We start from the raw sequence: 23,299 nt of genomic DNA, 5'->3' as shown, positions 1-23,299 counted from the left end.
CTACATTGCTAAACATACTGAAAAAGAAGGAGGACCTTGCTAGATTTTTACACTTGATGCTGCTCAATGATGGTACAACTACTTTTGTATTTTGGGGACCCTAGCCTACAAAAACCCGGACTGATTTGAGCTTAATTTGGTAGAGCTAGCAAGAGCCTTTCACAAGGTTATAAACATGCTTTTAATGTGCCATGACAATTACTATACTGATGGTCATGTTTTCTATAACATACATCTTATTTTTCAGCTGTGATTTGAGCATGACAGACTTCTATGTAAGCTGTGTGTGTTCCATTCATATAAATTTGCATATTCATGGTATTGGTGTGGAAACTAATTTTTTGAAAATTTAGTCAAAGTGCAATACTGCAAAGTTAAGGTAAGGAAGTAAAATCATTATTGCTGCAACTGAGACTCTGTTGTTCCAACTGCTGCTGCTGTTGTGTCGTTTGCTTCTATTCTGCAGTGGGCTTTCTCCAAATTACAGTAAAACAGTGTACAAAGTTATTCATATTTTGAGAAACTGGATAATACTTTGATATATAAAAGTACTTCCTAGGTCTGCAGTAAACTAAGAGACATATTCATTAACCTGTTAAGTTTTTTTTACACAAGAATGGCTGGTGGGGTAGAAAATGCTATTTTGGGATGGGGTTGCTGCCTTACAGTTAATTTGGAGGTTATTACTGTATGTTACCATTAATATGCAGGTAATGCAGAGTAATTAATGCTAGTGCAAAAGATGTAGCTAACTGCATCGCTCATTTACTGTGTAGTTACATAGTAACATATATTAGCTGACGGCAGAAAAAGACCTGCACGGTCCATCCAGTCTGCCCAACAAGATAACTCATATTTGCTGCTTTTTGTGTATACCCTACTTTGATTTGTACCTGTGCTCTTCAGGGCACAGACCGTATAAGTCTGCCCAGCACTATCCCCGCCTCCCAACCACCGGCTCTGGCACAGACCGTATAAGTCTGCCCAGCACTATCCTCACCTCCACCAGCCCAGCCTCCCAACCACCGGCTCTGGCACAGACCGTACAAGTCAGTCCAGCACTATCCCTGCCTCCCAACCACCAGTCCTGCTTCCCACCACCAGCTCTGGCACAGACCATCTGTTAACTGCAGGACTGCCCTCTTTAAAAAAAATGGGAAAGTCCCCAACAGTTAACATACAGATTTTGTAGTTACTATGTGTTAATTTTGGCCATTACTGTGTCTTTAAAATAACTGTAGTGCCTTTTGGCTAGAAAAGATATACATGATGTGGAACAATACAAGATAGGAGGGCTTCCCCGACTGATGGTATGACATAGAAGATTCAGTAGTTTATGTGTGTGGGAGTTGCAGAATAAGGTTTGGGAAGCCCTGAGTTAAGACTTGCCATCTGCTGGGTGGTCTGTGCCTGACGTGGGGTGGGGTGCACTCAACTCATCCATTACATCAACATTTCAGCTACTGGCCAGAGGAAGAATAATCTGCTAGATGACGTAAACTGTAGTCTGTGCTCCATGGCTAAGGACTGTTGCTTTGACAGTTGGGCTATACGTAGTGACAACAGATTAAAAATGGGCAGAAACTAAGGGGCAGCTCAGAATGCTTCTGGCATGACATAGCCTTTCACAGCTGGTTACAGCTGAGTTGGAGGAAACTTGAGCTTTTTAAAAAAAAATATATATAGCAAAACAAAAAAAGCCAATTAAAAATGCAAGCTAATAAAGTTGCATTTCTGAGAACAGTCTAAATATTATGCCAAATTGTTCATTTGGAAAATGTGAAGGAAGACAAAAGTAAAGTGAACTATGCATATTTATAGTTGCAGACCATTTAGACCCAGGACACTTCTAGAACTAGAAAATGTTGTTACAGGAGTAGGTTGTAGTGGTACAGCAGGTGTGAATCGGTTATTTAAAATTCAGAAAACTTTTGAAGGCTTGGTTATTTACCAAGTATTTTTCATAATGATTTTTTTGTGTTGATATTTTGTTATATTAGTTATTTTTTGATATTGCTTTAATTTTACTTGAACTATTATGCATTATATTTTTACCTGTGATGCTAGTGCTAAACCTTTGGGCGGTATACCAAATGTACTACTGTTGTAATCTTTTATATCAGACTGTCAGACTATGATTTCAGTTAGTCAAGTACTGAGAGGACAAGTATTTCTATAATAAATTTCAGGCTGTTGAGAATAGTAAACATTTTCTTTAACCAAATAAAGATACACTGGATTATATTTTAACAAAGGAGTCCACTGAGCCAAGAGTTAGCTACTGTAGGTACCTGTTCATTAATATCTGTCAGTAAGGATATCTAGTTTATATTATTCAGTGCCAAAAAGTTTAATATTTCCTCTTGATGTATCCTGCCCATAGGGCAAATATGGCTGTCTGCTGTTAGTCTAGGACCACCCAGAAGCAAAGGGAGACAGTGGCTTGAGGATCAGCCACTGTCTCGTTGTGATCTCCTCTCCTGTGTTCCAACAAGTCTAGTTAAGATACTCAGAGATTTCATGCAGCTGGATGCCATTTATATATACACCTTTGATGCCTTCTCCCAGCTGGGGCAGAACTGTATATCTTCTCTGTTCCTCAACTGAAGTGCTTTCTCATCCTCCAGACAAACGGATGCTCCATGGTGTTGGTTCTCAAGCTGGAAAGAAACAAAATTATATAATTTAATATTATATGCCAACGAAAACCAAACGTGTTCTCAGAGTACTGCTGCACATCTAACAGCATTTATTGGAAATAGAGGTTTGCCCTTTGTTACTTTTTTCTTGATAATTGCTTGTAATGTATATTAAATTGCAATTAAAAACAAAAATCAATAGAAATCAAACAAAATAAAACATGGAAAAGAAAATAAGATGATACCTTTTTACTGGACATAACTTAATACATACATGTTATGTCCAATAAAAAAGGTATCATCTTATTTTCTTTTCCATGTTTTATTTTGTTTGATTTCTATTGATAACCTTTAAGAGTGGACTAACACGGCTACCACACCTCTCTAAAAAAAACCCAAAAACTTATATATAACAGGATTAAACAGTTATTCAAGTCCACATCACAAGAGCAACCTTCCTAACTATTAGAGCAGCAAATTGTAAGGTAACTATTTTAAAGCAAGGATTTACTCATACAGAACAAGGGAACACTGAAAAAGAGGTTACTTAGAACAAATATTAAGATGAGTCACGTTTCCTTATGTCTTGACATCTTTCCTGGAACACAGTGATACAAGTTTCATTAGTACTGATCTTTTTTATTGTGCTTATTTGAGGCACCACATTGTCTAAAGCAGTGCTGCTCAACCCACTCCTCAGGTTACACCCAGGCCATCGGCTTTTTCAGGATTATCTACAAGGACCATGCATGCCTCTATATACAGATTCACTGTGAATATTCTGAAAAGTCAGCTGTGTCCTAAGGAGATGCAAAACCACTGGTTTAAATGACTTTCTTCCTTGAGGCCTAGAAGGAGAAATAAGTGAAGTCTTAGATCTGGAAAGGGATGTCCAAGTTGAAACATTAAAAATTTGTCACTCTATTTTACAACAAAGCGGCTAGAGCCTGTGCTTTTTACAAAAGTCACATTGTTTTCCATGCTCATATGTATTGGGGGCAAGTCTTGGCCCTTTATCCCTTCTATGTGTAAGTAGTGATTCATGTCTAAGCAGTAGATATCTGCACGTGTCAGTGATACACTGCAAGTTGCACTAGGGCCCTAAAAACGTGTAAGTGATACACTGCAAGTTGCACTAGGGCCCTAAACTCACAGGGGTTGGCAGAGCAAGGTCCTCCCCACAGGGGCTGCCTTTGAAAGCACTGATGGTCTAAGGAGTGGCCTTCTACTAGAAGCGAGGCCCAGTTCCTCCTGCCCAGTCCGCTGCCTTCAGTAAAATGGCATGACAACCACTAGGGGTGCCATATTACTGAAGGCACCAGACTGGGCAGGAGTAATTGGGCCTTGTTCCTGCTCAAAAACCCCACCCCTCAGCCTCCCAATGCTTTCAAAGGTAGCCTTTGCTCGTGGGGGTGGGCGGGGGCCCTGCTCTGCTCGCCTTGGAGATCAAAGCGTGGTCAAATGTTGAGGTGGCTTGCATGCACTGCTTTTCATGGGATTCAGCAACCTGATCTACTGAAATCTCACAGGTTGCTGAATCAAGGTGCAGTAAAAAGTGATCTTTTACCGCTCCTTGATTAATTCCCTCCTTAACACTGAAGTTGCAGTGTTAAACTTTTTTTTATAATGGATCCTTTTACTTACATGAATTATCAGTGTTGGTTTTAGCATGTTACTGTGATTAACTGAAGCAGCAGCAGTGATTTTAAAACATGAAGTAATTTCAAGAAGCATGAATTTTCTTTGCTGTAACTGACGTGGAACCTACCGCATTGATAAGGCATTTCAAGGGGGACAAAGTTTCTGTTACACAAGTGGACATATGCTGCCACCAGGCTGCAGGCCCGTTTTAGCTGATTAGATCCACCTGTGTCATGTAAGCACATGTTGTAGAATGGTACAGGATCCACCTAAATCAAGATAAAAAAAAAGTGTCATATGTTTATTAGCATAACTACCTTAAGGCAAGAATCTACCTCTTAACAATCATAAACAGAGGGCAACTGCTGCATTGACTGAAACAGCCACGGAGGGGCAGCTGCAACTTTGCTCCGACGATTGTTGGGAATTTTTTCTATTTCAACTGTTAGTATAAAGCTTCAACAACAATAAAAAAGTGTAACCCCCCCCCCCACACACACATCAGGAGAAATAAAATACAAAACGTGCATCACACTGATATGGCCTGTGTCTTTCCTTCTTGTATTGTTTCCCTTTTTCTTATTCAGCATTTACTGGCTGAGAATAACCAGCATTTGCAAAGATTATCCCATAAGAACTTAGTAATGTGGTCTAGTAGAGTTCCATAAAAGCAGCCTTTCTTTTTACTCTAAGAATGCAGCAATCTTCCATGTGCTATAAATGTTGAACTTACAACTCTGAAGCAGTTTCGAAGTGGAGAATGAGCTTCCTGGAACAACGTTTTACAGATTTTTCTATGAATTGCAGTAGAAAAAATCTTTGATTTCTTCTGTGTGGAGCTGCACTGGCCATTCACCTGCATAAAACAAACGGTACGTTCTTACAGCATGTTATAGAAACTCAGCATAAATTTGGACAGGATGCTGTTTTGTTTTCGAGGCTGTATCCAGTATATGTTGTCTGAATTCTACATTACCAAGATATAGGAGACTCAGAGTGTGACACTTTGCTGTTTATAGATTTATCACTGAGAAGAACATTTTGAGGCTCTATTTACTAAGGTGCACTAGCGTTTTTAGCATGAGCCAAACACTAGAGACACCCATATATTCCTACGGGCATCTCTAGCGTTAGCGTGCACTACAAACGCTAGCGTGACTATGGTGCGGCTTAGTAAACAGGGCCCTTAGTTTGCAAAGATGCGGATCAGCTGAAAAGAAATGTATAAAACTATTTTCACTATAACACATAGGTAGGCCTTGCTGTATTAATCTGTGAATAATTTCATGGCTTTGGGACTGATTAAGTGGAACTTTGCTATGGGATGCAACTGAGATTCTGGTTCATTGGCACTAAAAATATAAAGTTACTTTTCAAGTGCCGAAAATGGCATATGGAGGGGGTAAGAAGTACCACTGGGCTCCTGTGGTGCTGAGTTGGCACACGGCAAGCCCGCGGTAGGTTTGCCCCTAACGTTTGTGAATTGTTAGTGTATTCTTAACTGGTAATGTACACTTCATTAAAAAAAATAATCCCCTCTAATGAGTGTTGGTGGTTAAAGGGGATGCTGATTCTGGTGTACAAAGTTCCCCCTCCCCCTTCATAGAGGGCTTGATTTTGTGGTAGACTTAGTGGTGCCCCTTCCCCTGGTCTGGAATTCAAAACAGAGAAAAGTATGTGTCCCTTGTAAGGCCTGCACCCCTCCCAGAAGCCGCACCCCTAGTGCTTTTGTAAACAGGGGAGCACATGAGCTATAATAGAAACCAATGTAGTGTCAAAACGGTGGAGTAACCCTATCAAATCTTGATGTGCCCAGTATCACCCTCAAGAACAGAAAGTAGCGTGATCACCACAACTCTTCCAAAAGCCAAGGAGATGAATAATTAAAAGTAGTTCTTTAATAAAGGATAAGACTCATCCTAGCAGCTGTGGTTTGTATTAATGAAGATGTGACAATGATGTCTTTGTAAGTTTTGTTTACAAAACATTACAATAATTTAAAGGTGAAAACAAAAGGCATAAACTAATTTCTGGAAATCAGTAGTAGAAATATGAACAAATATGGCGCATAAAGCACAACTTAGTGAAAGACATAGATGTAATGTGGCAAACCATCTTCACACCAGCTAGGGCTGAGTCTAGTAAAACTCCCGCGCTTCAAACTGTTTTTGTTATCTTCTAACTCCAACCTAAAGTATGGTATTATACGGTTTCTCCCACCCCTGCATAATATAGTGTAACTTTGTATGGGCGTTTTCATATAGGCTGTCTTTTAAAAGCACACAGGGACCTATGCTGCAGACGATGTCATAATTTACATCCCATTCAAACAAGATCTAAATGAAATCACCAACGAGATCAACCAAAGCCTCCAAATAATGCACACCTGGGCAGATGCATTCCAACTGAAACTTAACGCAGAAAAAACACAATGTCTTGTACTCACCTCACAACATAACACAAAAAACTTCACCACCATAATCACACCATACTGTTCCCTTCCAGTCTCACAAAACTTGAAAATTCTTGGAGTCACCATTGACCGAAACCTCACTCTTGATACACACGTGAAAAACACTACGAAAAAGATGTTCTACACCATGTGGAAACTTAAAAGAGTAAAACCTTTCTTCCCGAGATACATCTTCTGTACCCTGGTACAATCAATGGTAATAAGCCATCTAGATTACTGCAATGCACTGTATGCTGGGTGCAAAGGACAATCAAAAAAACTCCAAACTGCCCAGAATACAGCCGCCAGACTCATATTTGGAAAAACCAAATATGAAAGCGCAAAACCCCTAAGAGAGAAACTTCACTGGCTTCCACTTAAGGAGCACATTGCGTTCAAGATCTGCACCATTGTACACAAAATCATTCCTGCAGATGCCCCAATCTACATTGCTAAACCTTGTGGACCTACCTCCCAGAAACGCCACAAGATCATCCTGCAAATTTCTCAACCTGCACTACCCCAGTTGCAAAGGACTTAAATACAAGCTGATGCACCCCACTACCTTCTTCTACAAGAGCACGCAGATATGGAATGCACTACCTACAGAACTGAAAGCAATCAAAGAAACAACTATGTTTTGAAAATCTCTGAAAACATTCTTCTTCAACAAGGCCTACAATGAAAACCTACAACCTCACTACGCCCACTCAATTATGAACACACACCATCTATAACTACCCTAACAACTCTCTCCCTTCTTCCCTCTCCCCTTCCTTAATCGCTACACACTACTAACTGTATCAGATATCCAGCTATGACTATGTTACCAAATCTATGTAAGCCACATTGAGCCTGCAAATAGGTGGGGGAATGTGGGATACAAATGCAATAAAATAAATAAATAAATGCTGCCTTTTTAAAATAGATGTAACGTAGACACTTATGCATTTTTCCTGCCTATGAGCCCTGTTCTAAAATGACCTTCCGCATGTTTAAGTACCTGCCAGTTCTGAGTGAATTCCTGGGCACTGTCGGTGTACAAGTGGTCTGGAAGCATAAATTCATTTCTTGCTTCGTTATCATTGGTTCCAAAAAGGCCAGCTGAGATGCCTGGAAGTAATTAAAAAAGGGTGGTCAGTACAGCAGCAAAGTATAATTTCACGGCCATTAAACTCTAGTTTGTTAGAGCAAATGTGGTCGCATGAGAAATAACTATTACTGTGAATGCATTGGCAACCAGTACGGAAGAAAGAACAATGAAGCGTCAAACTGGACCAGAGAAAGCAAAGCAGAAATATTCCCTCCTTTCTTCCTTGAGGAAACACAGCTATGAAATGTGCACTGAAGTTCCAAGCACTCTGAATTAATGGTCCTGGCTCTGCTTTTCATTATTACTAGTATGGACTAGAGGTTTGATTGCTATAGCACGAGTGATGCACAGAAGGCCACATGAATGTCTGGGCTGCATGCAGAAAATTAACAAATTTGTCATATAATTCAGTGCCAACAAAACTGAATGCTGTGTGACTGAATGAATATAAATTATTGCCAGAATGGTTTGTTAACTGTATACTTCTATCTTTCCAAACAGTTGCTAACACTGTCAAACAAGTCTTGCCCAATTGTATCCTTCAATGGTTCCACTGACAACAAAACTCATTAATGACATTTGTGTGGGCCATTTTCCGTGTATACTTCCCATTTTCTTGGGGGGGGGGGGGGGGCGCTGCTTCTGTTTCTCTTAGAGAATCTCAGCACCAAAAGTCAATAAATTTGATGGATGAAAACCAAAACTGCTTCAGCATATCCTGGAAAGAAGTTTTACTTAGTAACCCCTACTTCTACTGGAGTAACAAATCCAGCACAATATTTTGGATGGCAAAGTTGTTACATTAAACCAAAAACAAATCACTCACTCCTAATTAAGGATTCTGCACTGAAGCAGAGAAATCTTGCATGGCACTGACATTTGAATTTATCCTGGTATCAAACCAAATTGGAAAACTCTCAAGCTTAACGGTCTGCTATTTAAAACTAGTTTGCAGTCATGTGAGGAAGGCAGAAATGGTCCAGGAGCCTACCCGACAGCATTAAGAGGGTAGTTCTCTAATGTATGTGCTAACATTTTATGCATGTAAATAATTAGAATACTGGCAAATGTGTATAAATGTCAAAAATTTGTCTGCTATTCTGTAAAACGTATATATCTTACGAAGTACATAGGTATTCAAATGGGTGGAATCTGAGCAGAGCATGGGCGAGACTAGAGAATGACATGGGGATGGGGACCCAAGGTAACAAAATATAATTACCCAGTTTACTGCAGGAGCAGTAAAAAGCTTTGCTCTCGCGGTTAAAAAAAAAAGCAATTACTACAGGTATCTCTGCCTGTCTTTCTTCCTCCTCCTCCCTGCTGCATCTCTCTACCTTATGTAACTGTGAGGAGGATCCCCAGGGGCCTGCTCCAGGGCCTGCCCTCTGCCAGCTCCGCTTCCTAACTTACTGTTAGGAATGCCCAAATCCTGCCTCTAACAAGCCCCTGACACAGTCTCTTGTGATTTGGATGCACTTCAGACAAACTGCATAGAAAAACATCTTAAAATATGTTTTGAAAATAGCGATTTGGATGTTTTGGGGAAAAGAAAAATCCAACTGCCACTTTGTACTGCTTTTTGGACTTTTTTTTTTCTGTTTTAAAAATGAGCCCCGATATCACTGAGTTCCACACACTGACCTGAAACTATTAGGAAATGAGAGAAAACTGATAAAAAGACAAACAAACCATGAAGCCATCCATCCAAGGTGAAACTGCAGACATCGTACTGAAGGTCGCATGTCAGAGTGGCTCCATCCACACTGTGCATTTCAATTTTATTCGCGTCTTTTTTTATACTGACCCCATCCCTGGCAAAAGGTAGGTCAAGGCTCTGACAGTCCTCTTCCACCTGCAGAAAGAGCATCAGTGAATATGGGTTCATGTCCTTCCACATGCTTGAAGAAAGGCTGGCACGTTGGTTGAAGTACCAATGCCATAGTAGCTTAAAATATGATCTGTGGAAAGAGACCAGGCATAAGGCCAAGTATTTAACACTAAATTTATCTTACTTAGTAGTACCGTTTAGCAGACAGAATATAACCTGTCTATTTATGGCTTAAAAAGCAGCAATCCAGGTTCTCATATTACCAGCTTACACTACCTAAAAATGCCTCTAGGGTCAATACAGGAGCATTAAGTTAAATATTACAGCTGGCAATGGGAGAAAAGAAGCAAACAAAGAAAAGAAAATATGTGCTTTACAGATTGTGTTATCATTCAGGTCTTCCAATTTATTTCCATCCATAGTGTGCTACACTTGATAAAAAGTACTTTTCAATCAGCTTTAAATCAGACAGTATTCTGGCTACAGCAAATCTTGACTTTATTTTGTATATAACCTTACTGCTCTACCATCAGCCTGCTGCAGGTGTGTTGCAGGAATTCCTTTTCAAAGAATATCAGGGACTGTTTATACTGTAAACATCAGTCTGAACATTCCCACAGTCCCTGATTTAGCTCTTGGCAGTTTCTAATTATTTACTATGATATATTAATCATCTCTGGAAAAGATTCACCTATGGCAGTATACTTGGTGCACCCTGTATTCATTCAGTTTGTTCGGACTCATTTTTCAGTACTTGGCTGCTGCATCTCTGCAGAAAAGAATGCAGTATCAGTGTCTCTGAAGCTATTTTAAAACGGAGGCAGGGGCAGCAATGGGCAGAAAAATGTGGGGTTCTTTACTGCTCCTGAAGAGGTCATTAGACCACCAGGGCTTGTTAAAGGTAGGCCTTTGGAGAGCCTACTGATGCAGTGGGGGGGGGGGGGGGGGGGAGGGGCACAGGGGGGCCGCATCTTCTGCTGGAGGGTGTGGGAAGGGGAGGGCAGATATGACTTTTCAGTTTTGGCCGAAACCATGCCACGGATTCGCTTTCAGCTGGAACCAAAACCCTTTGAAGTTGTTGGGAATGTTTAGGTTTGGATGTATAGAAGGCACCTCTGTGTGGTGGTCATGTAGGCACCTATTTTACGAAGAAACATAGAAGGGCATTTTTGAAAGGACATCCAAGTCAGAATAGAGACGTCCAGCTCATAACACCCCAAATGGACATCCATCTCGTGTATTTCCCAGCAAGAAATATATCAGGATTTCCTGTTTGAAAAGGTGTGAGATAGACATCAATGTTCTGATGTTGTCCAGCATGAACAGCCATTTTGCAAACTAGAACTTCCAACATATGAACGGCAAAAATGCAAGAACAAGGACATCTGTCTGGCAGCATTCTTAGAAGAGTGGCCAGACAGATCTCCCAGCAGAGCAGAGGAGTAGCCTAGTGGTTAGTGGAGTTGACCTTAAGCCAAGGGATTCAGGCTCAAATCCCACTTTAACTCTTTTATTTTGTAATTATGAGCCCTCCAGGAACAGAAGAATATATACTGTACCTGAATGTAGACCACTTCACTAGCATTCAGGCTCGTAACAGTTTATTGACAGCCTTTTGTCTCAAAAGTAAATATATCTGAGGTTGTTTACTCAACTCCTGACGTAATTGAAAATGCCGAAACACAGCACCATGTTGAGTCAAGTCGTAGAGATGCTTTTACTACAATAAATTTTCCATACATTGAACTTCAAGTGTCTTGGTCTTGTGTTGGAATTACCACCGGATACCCTACTGCTTTGCTTTTCACTGGCCATATTCCCCTGCCTATTTCCTGCCTCCTTCAGTGTCGGGCAGTTAATGCAGAAATTAGTACACACTAGTAACTGCTAAGATGCCGCATTAACTGTCAGCATGCGTTAACTGCTTCACTAACAGCTATCATGGCTTAGAAAATAGACCCCTATATGTTATAATCAGAGATTTACCTTCCCCCCTGGGTAGAGGTCAATGGCCGTCTGGTTCATCCTTACATAGAGGGATCTCATGCCACGACTTTCCTGGTTGAGGACTACAGAAAAACTATTATAGGTAAAATCATGGGCCAGAAGTAGACTGCATTTTGAAGTTCCGCTGTAGACCTTTCCATCAAAGGTCACAAAATGCTGGTTTCCAATCAGCAGAGCATGGTCTGAAACATAACATTAAAATGACCAGGTCATGCATTTCGCACAACTTCCAAGGGTATCAACCAAAAACATGGATGTACAATACTTTTTAGAGAAAAACAACTAAACAAAACTAATGGGATATTCTTAGTTTGCATAATTTTGAAAAATGTTTATAACAGATTACCTAGATTTGGAGGACAATTAGGCAACTGTTTAGAGCCTATTTTATAAAGACACAGAGATGCTTATTTTAGAAGTGAGCCTACTGCTAGAGGTCATGGCAGCCATTTTTAATCTGGAGCTACTAGGGGCAGGAACGAGTGGGGTTCTAGACCAATTTCATGGCACAGTAGGCCCAGTGGAGCCTTTTCAGACTTGGTGTGTGATGGAGGAAGGCATTTTGCAGGGTGAGATCAGGAGGGGGGGGGGGGGGTCAGGAATGTAGGGGGGCCGTCTGCTATTGGGGTGTGGGAGGGGGATCAGAATCAGTGAAGAGGATAGTGGCAAGGAGGGAATATCAGTTGCAGGCTGGTACCTAGAAGCTAAGTGGAGAAACTTAGGATTGCTTTTTGTACAGTCCTATCTGCCCACTTACCTATGTGGGCACTGCCACTGAACATTGCTGGTATCCGCATACCTGCCAGCTCCTCCCCTTTTTTCTGGCTGGCTTTCACATGGCTGGCTAGTGCTAATATTCAACAGCACTCTCCATTTAAGTGCACTGAATATCTTCAGTTGGCTCACTGAACCTAAGGTAAGTGGGTAGGAGCCTCTCCTTGCCTGCTTAAATCGCTTTAAATATCAGGCCCATAAGTTTTTAGACCCAATATTCTCACAGTCAGAGATAGCAATCTTTAATGACTGTGTACCAAAACAAAAAGGCCTCTGCTATACAGAAGGCAACGGGGCTTATATACAAACATATTTTCAAATGGAATTTTCCCCAACATGTCAACGCTTGCCTCAATATATCAACATACCAGTAAACATTCTCTTGAATCTACTCGTCTGGAGCCTCACACCACAATCTCTTGCTCTAGAGCTGCCTTTCCTCTGACAAAGGTTTGCTTAATTTGCATTACAGAGTGGAGGAGTGGCCTAATGGTTAGCGCAGTGGGCTTTGATCCTGGCAATGTGAGTTTGAGTCCCACTGTAGCTCCTTGTGACCTTGGGCAAGTCATTTAACCCTCCATTACCCCAGGTGCGTACATTTGGTAGTGCTATAGCAAGATGTTGGTGTAAGAAAAACACATGTCCATTTGTGTCCTTTACCTCCTGTCAGGAATTCAGTTAAAAGTGCATATTTGGTGCTCAAACTATTTCACATATCTATATTTGGAAGCGTTCTTATATTTTGGAAGTTAACACAATAGTACTCTAACTTTTTATAAAAAAAGGAAATACACATGGTCTAAGCCAAACACTGTGATCTATGATCTAATACAGTGCTCAACCTTTCTTATGTTATAACACACTTGACAGACAATGTTCATATAGGTGACACACCGAACACTAAAATTCACAGCGGAACAAAGCATGCCTAAATATCTCATTGTTTAATTATAAGTTCAGAATGAATTTGCCTATCCCATATCAAAAAGCTGTACACCACACATCAGTCCCAAATCTCTCACTCGTCATACATCAAAACAAATATATATTCAAATTCTGGTGTCACCTCAATAACAACAATATAAAATCCCTCCACTGCCAGATACTGTGAAGCAACATATAAACTGCAAATTTGACACTCAGAAACTATATAGCAAACAGAACCTACAGACAGCACACCTGCAACATGTTCAGTTGGAGCTGGAGACTGCATTTATTATTGAGGGTAAGGGGGAAGCAGAAATAGGGATCAGTTACGGGGATTTCAAGAACTTGACTCTCAAGATTGCTGGGCTTCCCAGCCTGCAGGTAGTGATGGTTGTAAAGGAAACAAGCTTGCCATCCACACCAAGTTTCTTGTGACACACCTCCCATCTCATGGTGACACACCAGCATGACCCGACACACTGGTTGAGAGCCACTGATGTAATAGGATACCGCGTCACATCTTCCAATTGCAAACACTCACCTCTCACCCCCTCAAAGCTCATGATCATCATGGCTTACAGAAAGATATGACACTGAGCAATCTGCTTGAACTGAGCAATCTCCCCAGAGGCTTGAGCACATGGATAGATGCAGAAGTTTAGGAAATCCATCCATCTAGTAGTAGGCCTGCAAGATTACCACTAGTGGTTAGGTGGCACTATTTTAGAAGAGGCAGGGTATGAACAAGTGGGGATCGGTCCTGTCCCTTCCCACAACACATTTGGTTAAATCAGGCTCCCAATGGAAGGGGTGGGGATATTGTGTGTGTGTGTGTTGGTGAGAGGAAAGTATTTCAGCCATTTATGCCCTGCATCAGGGATTGGGGGGAAGGGCAGAACTCGTTTGTAAGCCTTGGAGGGGAAAGGGTTTTACTGGCTGCTGGTATTATTTTCTCATATTTATTATTCTTATTTATTCATGTAAATGGCAATGAACCCTGAAGAGGGGATTTTAGTGGTATATAAGAAATTGATTTGATTTATGGATGGCATGGGCAATTCTCTTGCTCTTTATGGTCCACTACTACTCGAAAGTGAAGCCACAGTGAAGACTAAATGGACATTTCAAAAGCTGCAGAAACCAATTATAAACCTGGTAGATAGAATAATTAGTTAAAAAACCCTTAACATCTCATAAGACACACAAATGCTTTGAACAAAGGGCACAACTGGAAACATAAAAGGAGGCAAATATACAATTCAATGATGATTCTTGGATACAAATTAAGAGGTAACTTACATTCAAATGGGCTCTCCATCATTCTCCACTTGAATCTATAGTATTCTGCCATTGGGTTGATGCTGTATAAGTTTTTCAGGGTTTTCAACAGTTTTTCTTCAATAAGGTAGTTGCTAACGTCTGCCAAGTCCCCAGGCTGGTGTCCCTCATCTAGCATGGGGAGGTTCAATATGACCGAACAGTTGCTGCAAAAGTGAAACAGACAAATACTCCTTTCTAAATAGATCATGCACAGAACTGGGAACCTGCTTCAGGACTACACTTGAATGTATTTTCATTGTTCTAAGAATACAATGTCCTTTAAGCTGCTTGTGATTTCACAGGAGGTGAAAACTGCATTACTCAGAAATTATACCATTAAACAAGGATTGTTGCTTTTATTTGAAACAGAAAAACAAAGGAACCCAAAAGTATCCACTTAACTCCTCAAGCAAAAACACTGTGGATAGCAAAAATCAGGACATGAAATCTTAATGAGGAAAATCATACCTGCAACAGTTTAATGCCTTTTAAATATAGGCAGCTTTACCTGGAAAAAGGAACAAAAGCTTCAGAAGAAGCATCTATGAAGTCACTCAGTGTGGCAGCGCCAAGAAATATGTTCTTTAGAGGCCAACCAAATTTTGGTTTCAGTTTTGGCGCCGAAACTGGCCTGAAATTCATATTCATTCTTTTTTTAAATTTCAGCCTAAAATGCCAATCCATTTTTGGCTGGACCCAAAACTTTATGCTGGATCTTTTAGCTGTCCCTCCCCTGTGAACAGAAGAAGTCCTCCTCCCTCCCTCTCCCCTACCAAACAGAAGGAGCCCTCCTCCCAGACCCACCCATAGGCCCAGCCCACAGGCCTTCTGTACATACCCTGATGGTCTAGTGGCTAGTGGGGGCAGGAGCGATCCCCAGTTGTTCCTACTTGTGCTGGTTCCAATCTCAAAATGGCTGCCATGACTGCCAGCAGCAGCCATTTTGGCAGCAGAGCTGGCAAGGGCAAGAGTGAATGGGCACCGTTCCTGCCCTAACTAGCCACTAGGCCACCAGGAGATGTATGGTAGGCCTTGGAGGGAGGCTCAGTCTGTTTGGGAAAGCTGAGGCAGTGAAGGGTTCATTCTGTTCGGTGGGAGGGAGGGACTGGGAGCTGTTCTTGTTCAGGGTTGCGCCTGACCCTAACAGATAGTTTTGGTTTTGGCTTTGATTTCGGTTTCAGCTGAAACCGAAAGGTGAATATCAGCTGCAGATTAGGGTTAGGCCAAAACTGAAAAAAATGGTTTTGGTCACCCTCAAATGTTCTTCTCTCTGTCTTTATGAAATCCCTTCTGGTCCGGTTCATGATGTTTCGTTTGAAAGAGCACAGAGCTATCATTAGAAAATCAAAGTGACTTTTATCCAAAGGGAAAAAGTAGCTTTGTACCTGGCAGAGTATTTGTACAGATCTGACAAAGGCCTCCGGATCATGCTCATTGCTCTGGAAAGTTTAGCATCTAGCCACTTCATCAGCTGGCGAGTTCCCTGAAAGAACAAGAGAAAGAAGGCTAATGTTATAGGGAAGTGAAAAGAACTGTCATCTGCGAGAATGAAAGGAACTTGGTGGAGAAGAATATTTCAGCAAATAATTCAAAAAGGTATGGGATAAACACAGAGGATGGACTCAAAGTAATAGAGCATTTTCATGAAAAGTAAAATTATTTTCACATGTCAAACAAGGCATTGGGTGGGGGGGAGTAACCTGCAGGGAGTGGCAGGTATGACCCTAAACAAAGGCATGGAGGGGGTAACAAGTTTCAAGTTTATTTAATATTTGATGTGCCGCTCATTAGTGGACTTTCTGAGTGGTTAACAAGTGTTACAAATTAGAAAATTAGATAGACTGAAAAAGAAATACAATCAGGTGATAGAAGAGAGTAGTGAAAGTACCAGAACGTTCAGAGATTTAAAAATTTAATCCAGCAGTGATCTGTCTCCTGTCCTCCAAGAGAGATTCAAGGCAGAAAAGGGGGAACGAGGAACAGTTATCTGTCAAAAGACATCTTGAAACAGAAATGTCTTTAAACCCTGTTGAAACATTTGAAGTGAATGTTCTAGTCTTAAAGATATAGGGAGTGAGTTCCAGAGGGAAGGGCCTGTCACACTGAAAGTTTTTGTTCTAATAGTGTCAAGACAAATAATGTAAAAATAACTAGACCGTTATGTTGTGAGGTTCTTAATGTTCTACAAGGGGCATAGAGAATCAGTTGCTGTGATAAATAAGGTGGTAGTCTGGAATGATGACCCTTATGTACTAACATAAAAATTTTGAATGTTATTCTGTGGTTGCCTGGTAGCCAAGGCTCTTTGTAGAGCAGGGGAGTAATATGATCAGATTTGCAGGAAACGGTAGCTAGTTTTACAACCATGTTCTATTCCATTTGTAGTTGTCAGATGTCTGGCATGCGGACCCCATTTAGCAAGCCATTACGATAATCAAGTCAACTGATGATGAAAGAATGAACTACGATGCAGAGAGCTTCCTGAGAAAATAGATGTTTAACCGAGTATAACATCCTCAGTTTATAGAAACAGGAACGTACTGTGTCTAAAGTTTAGATGTTGGTCAAGACCTACAAGTACAAAAAGGCATGGAGGGGGTAACTTGCACATAGTAGCAAGTACAACTCTAAACAAAGGAATGGGGGGTGGGGATAGCCTGCAAAGAGCAGCAGATTCAGTCCTGTCCACTATACTAGTCAGACTAGATGGGTCGTGTTGGACTTAATCTACCATTATTTACTTTGGAGTTGATTTTCAAAGTGCCTGTGAAGGGCTATCTGGGGACATTCAGTAGCACTTAACCAGATAATGCAGTTGAATATCCTCTCTAACTGCCTATGCCAGAACCAGCTTGTTTGTGGGTCATTTGGGGGTGCAGTTAGGAGAGAATGGAAACTTAGATGGTTAGTGGCAAGTTAACCAGGAACCGGTCTGAATAGTGGCCAGTGCCCAGTTAACTTCCAGATATTCAATGCTGGGAGCCATGAATGCCCTGGAATTGAATATCCAGAGTTCATTCAGTCACAGCTGGAAGCAACTTGCACGCCGCTTACCGTGATGGGCTGAATATCAACCCCTCTGATTGTGTTTGTTATTTGTTTGATAGTAGGTCTTTTTTTTCTCTTTTTTTGTAGTACTTAATATCTTTTGTAATCTATATAATAAAACTCACCCTCAACGTTCTGAAGACACTGATGTCACTGAAGCCAAGCCACTGACGTCACTTCCTGAATGAAGGGTTTGTGGTGGTGAAGCCACCGAAATCACCAAGTCTCTGGGCCCCGCCCTCACGTCAAACGTGATGACGTTGAGGGCGGAGCAATGGCGTCACACATCGAGGGCAGAGCAATGGCGTCAGTGGCTTCAGAACGAAGAAGGTGAGGAAGGTGCATTGACGAGGTGCGGAGCAATGGCGTCAGTGGCTTCACAACGACGAAGGGGTAGGGGGGGGTTGGGGAGGAAAACCTTGCTAGCGCCCGTTTCATTTGCTCCAGAAACGGGCCTTTTTTACTAGTATTTAATATTACTTCCACCTCTCATCATTAGTCCTGGAAAATTCCTTGTCATGTTTTGAGTGTCTGTATACAGTGGAGCAGAGATTAATTAAAATGTGTTTTAGTTCTAAGAAAAGGGACAGATCTAAAACCTAACACTCTAGTGAACCAGATTCTAAGGATTTCTCAAGTTATTACATTTCTACAACTGAAGAGACCGTCAAGTTACTTAATAACCAGAACTGTGCCTTGGGAATGCCACATCAGACCAACCATATCTATGCCAGTCTTCAAAGCTGTTACTGTTCCATAGATGGGCTCTTTTAACCACACATCTTTTACAATACTAGGCAGGAAAGCCTGTATTTTCTTCAGGTATTCATCCATTTTCTCTTGCCAAACCTCATCCAGGGACTTTAGTGTCACATCATAATATGCATCCTTTAAAGCTGCCAGAGGCTCTGAAACAGGAATAGAGCAACCTTAGGTAAGACACAACATTTAACCGTGACACAAGACAGTTCTGAAATATAGAGTAGTTTATTTGCAGGAACAACAGGTGTAGGTGTTGATATCATTAGATCAGATTTAGATTTAAGTACACAAACAAAACTGAATGAGGCATGAGGGACAAAATAGTCAAAGAAACTACTGACAACATCAGCAAATAATCACACAGAAACTTAACAAGTGCAGTATCAACTAGATGTGGAGGAAAAGGACCTTGTCGGCAGTTTGGACCATGATCCTGCTTGCTTGGAGTTCCTGCATGGGTGGGGGGGGGGGGGGATGTTGTGTAGATAAGTTTGAGTTTTTTTTGGACATTTATAACCTCAGATGATGGGAATATGGAACTGCACACTGCAGTGTTGACTATGAGCGAAGGTTTTTTTTGTGCATACGATGGAATTTGTGAATACGAGTGAGTACTCTAATAAGAATTCTGAGGCTTTTTCCTCCACATCTAGTTGATACTCCACTTGTTGAAATTTCTGAGTGATTATTTGGTGAGGTTGTCTGTTTTGTTTTTTTTAAATTAGATTTAAGTACTCCAGGGTATGAGGTATTTTTCCCAGAGAAAGAAAGTGGGAGAAACCAATTAGTTCATCTTTTCAAAGTCTTTTATCTTGCCTTTTCTTCCATGCCAAAGCCAATGTCCAGCACACATTATCAAACAAAATAGCCACCATGGGGGAAGTTCTGTAATTGGGTGCCTCCAGATAGGTGCCCTGGTTCCATTATAGAATATTAGTGTAACTTTATCAGTGTACCTAGCATGACAAGAATGCACATATCTTACAACATTCTGTAATTACATGCATAGTTGTGAGCCCTACTTATGTCCCGCTCATACTTTGCCCTTGAGTACAGCCCCATGCAAATATGAACTATATAAGTCATGCAAGTATTTGAAGAATGGCGTGTAGGCACCCTGCTAGCACACAGCTAAGAGCACACATATCTGCAAAGTGTCAGGATTCTAGAAATTTCCAAGCACAAGGCGAGCGTAAAATGTGAGCACCTAGATTACAGAATTGCCCTTCATACATTTATTTGTAGCATTTATACCCCACTCTTTCCCACTCGATAGCAGGTTCAGTGCGGCTTACATAAGTCACTTACTTGGTGAAAACAACTAAAACTGTAAATGGAGGATCTCAAGTACTAACCTGTGAAAATATGCAGTGCCTAGTTTGTGAAATATACGAGATGCAATGAGCTCCTGGCTTATCGGCATCCTATAGCTAAATTTTGCAAGTAAAGTTTCATATGTTGCCATACCTGGAAGTCCGACACAAGCAAGGGAAACCAAACCACTACCACAAGAAACCAAGAAGGGCAAGAACCAGTGGGAATGACCACACGAATGGACTAGGATGATACAAAAAGGCAAGGACCAGTGGGAATGACCTGGTCCATTTGTGTGGTCATCAGTGCATTTTTTCTAGCGAAAAAGGTACCGGTACTCAAATGCCAGGCCACCCTTCAGGGATGGAGTGCTCACTGAGAGACCCACCCTACAATAGCCAGGCCCCCTGCAACCAGTCACAGAATATATGACAAGGCAGAATTGGTGTGTATGGCCTAAGCTCTTTCATTAAAACTTGGGGATCATGGGTCAATTTTAGCAGACAATGGAAAATGTGCCGGTACTCAGTACCCCCTCATAAAAAGCCCTGATGGTCATTCTCACTGGTCCTTGCCCTTGTGCCATCCTGGTCGATTTGTGTGGTCATTCCCATTGGTTCTTGCCATAACTGAAAACTTCATATGTTCTCAGCTGTGGCAACATACAAAAAAAAATCTTTAGAAAAATAGCTCCATTTCATGTGACAGTGGTACAGTTTAAAGGGCCTTGGTGTCAACTTCAGAGGCACCAGAGCCTCCTTCCCCCAGGAGCCTCCGATCCATGGTGGGACAGCAGCCACCACAACCCCTTCTGTTCCAAGACATAAAAATTACAAAAGGGTTCTCCTGGCCCCCCACTGCCAGAGTGAACGACACAGACTTGGTAGTCTAGTATGCCACAATACCTCTCCCATCTTTGATGCACGGCATAAATGGCTGAAGAACCTCCCCCGACACACACATATCCCCACCCCTTTAATTAAAAAACAAAATCTAAGTGCTAGCCCTGTCCTGCCCCTTCCATGGGGGAAGGGGAGGGGTAGGACCAATTTCCACTTACTCTTCTAAAATGCTGCCACATGACCCCTAATGGCAGTCCTGCAGTATTACTACTAGAGGTCAGACATCCAAATAATGACTGGGGATGAGAACAGGGGCCAGGCCAGCCATGGGCGTAGTTTGGAGAGGGATAGGGGGGGCATTGCCCCCCCCCCCAAATGAGCTGTCACCTGAGTGGAAAGCCTCAGGTTGTCACCCCATTTTTCCGCCCGGCATCCCCTCAACTGAGTGGTGCAGCTGCCGCATCTCTTTCTCATCTCCCCTACTTACTGTGCAATTCACTCTGGATTTGTTGTATCATGTCATGCAGTTTTTCAAAATACACAGACAGATCGTTCCTTAGGGTGTGACTGACACCACTCTGCTCCCATATCTGAGCAACTGTTTTGGCTCCATTCTGGAAGATTTCCAACACTTCCTGAGAAGACTTCAAGGGCCAATCAGCTGCTTCATATAGAAAGTCAATCTGCTGTACCTGCATGACCCCAGAAATAGAGAGTGCAAGATGTTAATAATAAAACTATTTTTTTTTTAAACTTAGGGGCCCTTTTACTACGGTGCAGTGAAATCTGGGATTGGCGTGTTCTAATGAGGGACTTCCCATGTGCTAAGCCCAGATTTACTGTGGCATTAAAGTTGGGTGGGTTTTTTTTTTAAGCACACAGCACCTGCAAAAAGATAATGTGAGAGCACTTACCTCCTATTTAGGAGGCACTACCAGGCCGATGCTCAGAACTATTCTATAAGCCATGCCTAACTTTAAGCACGGCTTATAGAATAGCTGTTTTTCAGCACCAAGTTTTTGACGCCACGTAAAGAATTCACCCCTCATAGCACAATCACTTGCACCAACAATAGCTGCTGTAAATGTGAATGCTTAGTTGTGAGCTAGAATGCAGGTAATTTACGGGCATCCCTGTATGCTGTGCCTACACTCTGATCTCTGCACATGTGCAAACTCACTGGCACAGTACTCGCCATCCAATCACGGCATATATTGTTCTGCTAGTTGGTATTCTTTAAGAGGCCATTTGTGCACAGAAATGACTAAAATACTACCATTTACGTGCCTTCCTGTAGCCAAACTGAAGCATCTCTGTATAGAATTAACCCACCTTACCTGCAAAAATGCAAAAAGTCACAACGGGGCTCTGTTTACTAAAGTGCGCTAACATTTTTAGCATTCGCTAATGCTAGAGACACCCATATATTCCTATGGGTGTCTCTAGCATTAGCGCATGCTAAAAACGCTAGCACACCTATAGCGCGGCTTTGTAAACAAGGCCCAAAGTCTCCATCATCTTCTCTAAAGTATATATTACGTGTTCCCCATTTTAAAAGAGTGCCCTAGAATGCTGATACACCTACGTGCCCGTTCCCTAAATACTCCACCCCCTCGGCCCCAGTAAAAGCTCTCCACTCCTCAACAATGGCAAAACCCTAGATCGCTAATCCCCTTCTCCCTTTATGACTTTTGAAAATATTGCCAGGCTGCTATTATGGCTCTCGATAATACCTGTTCCTTCACCCTCCTATGTAGATATCTTTCTTACTAGCCTGTGTAAAAACAGAGCAGAATATGAAACCACCAACCCTCCTCCTACCAGCCGCTTTGTGCAAAATGTGTACTCCCCCACTGTCTACTCCCATGCAAATCACAGTTGGCAGATCATGTTAAACAGATGAAAATCTGGCATTCCTAGCCCACTGTAATCCTTAGGCAAAGTGGTAACATTCTAGTTTTGAAATCACAGTCTTTGGAGTTGCATACATTTCTTTTAGGATCAAGGTTGTTCTTGAACGGAGGTTGAAAAAGAGCAGACCCAAAAGTGAAAAATAAAATGCTCAAAAAGCTTTATTGGCTGCAAAGTTGAACATCAAGAGTAAGCCCTAACCCGACGTGGCCAAGTTTCATCCTTCTAAGGGCTGTGTCAGGGGTAATTAATTTATGTTAAACAAATGTAAAAACATAAATTAAAAACTTAAAATAAACATCAATGAGATACAATTAAATTTTAAAAATATATAAATAGATGTATAAATAATAGAACAGTGACAAATTATTGCCATGAATTGTCACTGTTCAACTATTTAAACTCTTTGCAGTCAATAAAGCTTTTTGAGCATTTAATTTTTCTCTTTTGGGTCTGCTTTTTTTCAACCTACTTCTGGATTCTTGCGGACCACAGGGTTTACTGTTCTAGAATGGATCCAAATCGTTTGGATCTCTGTAGGCCATTAGCTTGCTTTCTTCCAAGATGGTGTGGCAGGCCTCACTTCTATAGATTTTTAAGCTTCATTATGTATGGCAATAGCTGCTCACACCTGAAGCTCCTTTTAAGCCAAATAATTGTGGTTTGGGTTATGAAGACTCCGTAGTTCCTGGACCACAGAACCAACCAACAACCCTTACCAGTTTTTGCAGAGTACTT

General features: G+C 41.5%; 1 protein-coding gene across 1 annotated transcript in view; it reads right to left on the bottom strand.

The window, feature by feature from the left end:
• Window positions 1–1,143: 1,143 nt before the first annotated feature.
• The window catches only part of LOC115476004, a gene marked incomplete at its 5' end in the record, with an annotated part of 269,698 nt that continues 247,542 nt past the window's right edge, over window positions 1,144–23,299 (bottom strand). Inside the window, 10 exon segments of the mRNA XM_030212099.1 lie at window positions 1,144–2,660; window positions 4,408–4,549; window positions 5,014–5,136; window positions 7,736–7,845; window positions 9,518–9,680; window positions 11,643–11,845; window positions 14,664–14,848; window positions 16,070–16,167; window positions 18,453–18,640; window positions 21,138–21,342. Coding sequence (XP_030067959.1) covers window positions 2,656–2,660; window positions 4,408–4,549; window positions 5,014–5,136; window positions 7,736–7,845; window positions 9,518–9,680; window positions 11,643–11,845; window positions 14,664–14,848; window positions 16,070–16,167; window positions 18,453–18,640; window positions 21,138–21,342 — 1,422 coding nt within the window.

This window comes from Microcaecilia unicolor, chromosome 8 (assembly GCF_901765095.1).
Source record: "Microcaecilia unicolor chromosome 8, aMicUni1.1, whole genome shotgun sequence".
Classification (NCBI taxonomy): Eukaryota; Metazoa; Chordata; class Amphibia; order Gymnophiona; family Siphonopidae; genus Microcaecilia; species Microcaecilia unicolor.
This window is presented reverse-complemented; position numbering and strand designations above follow the sequence as displayed.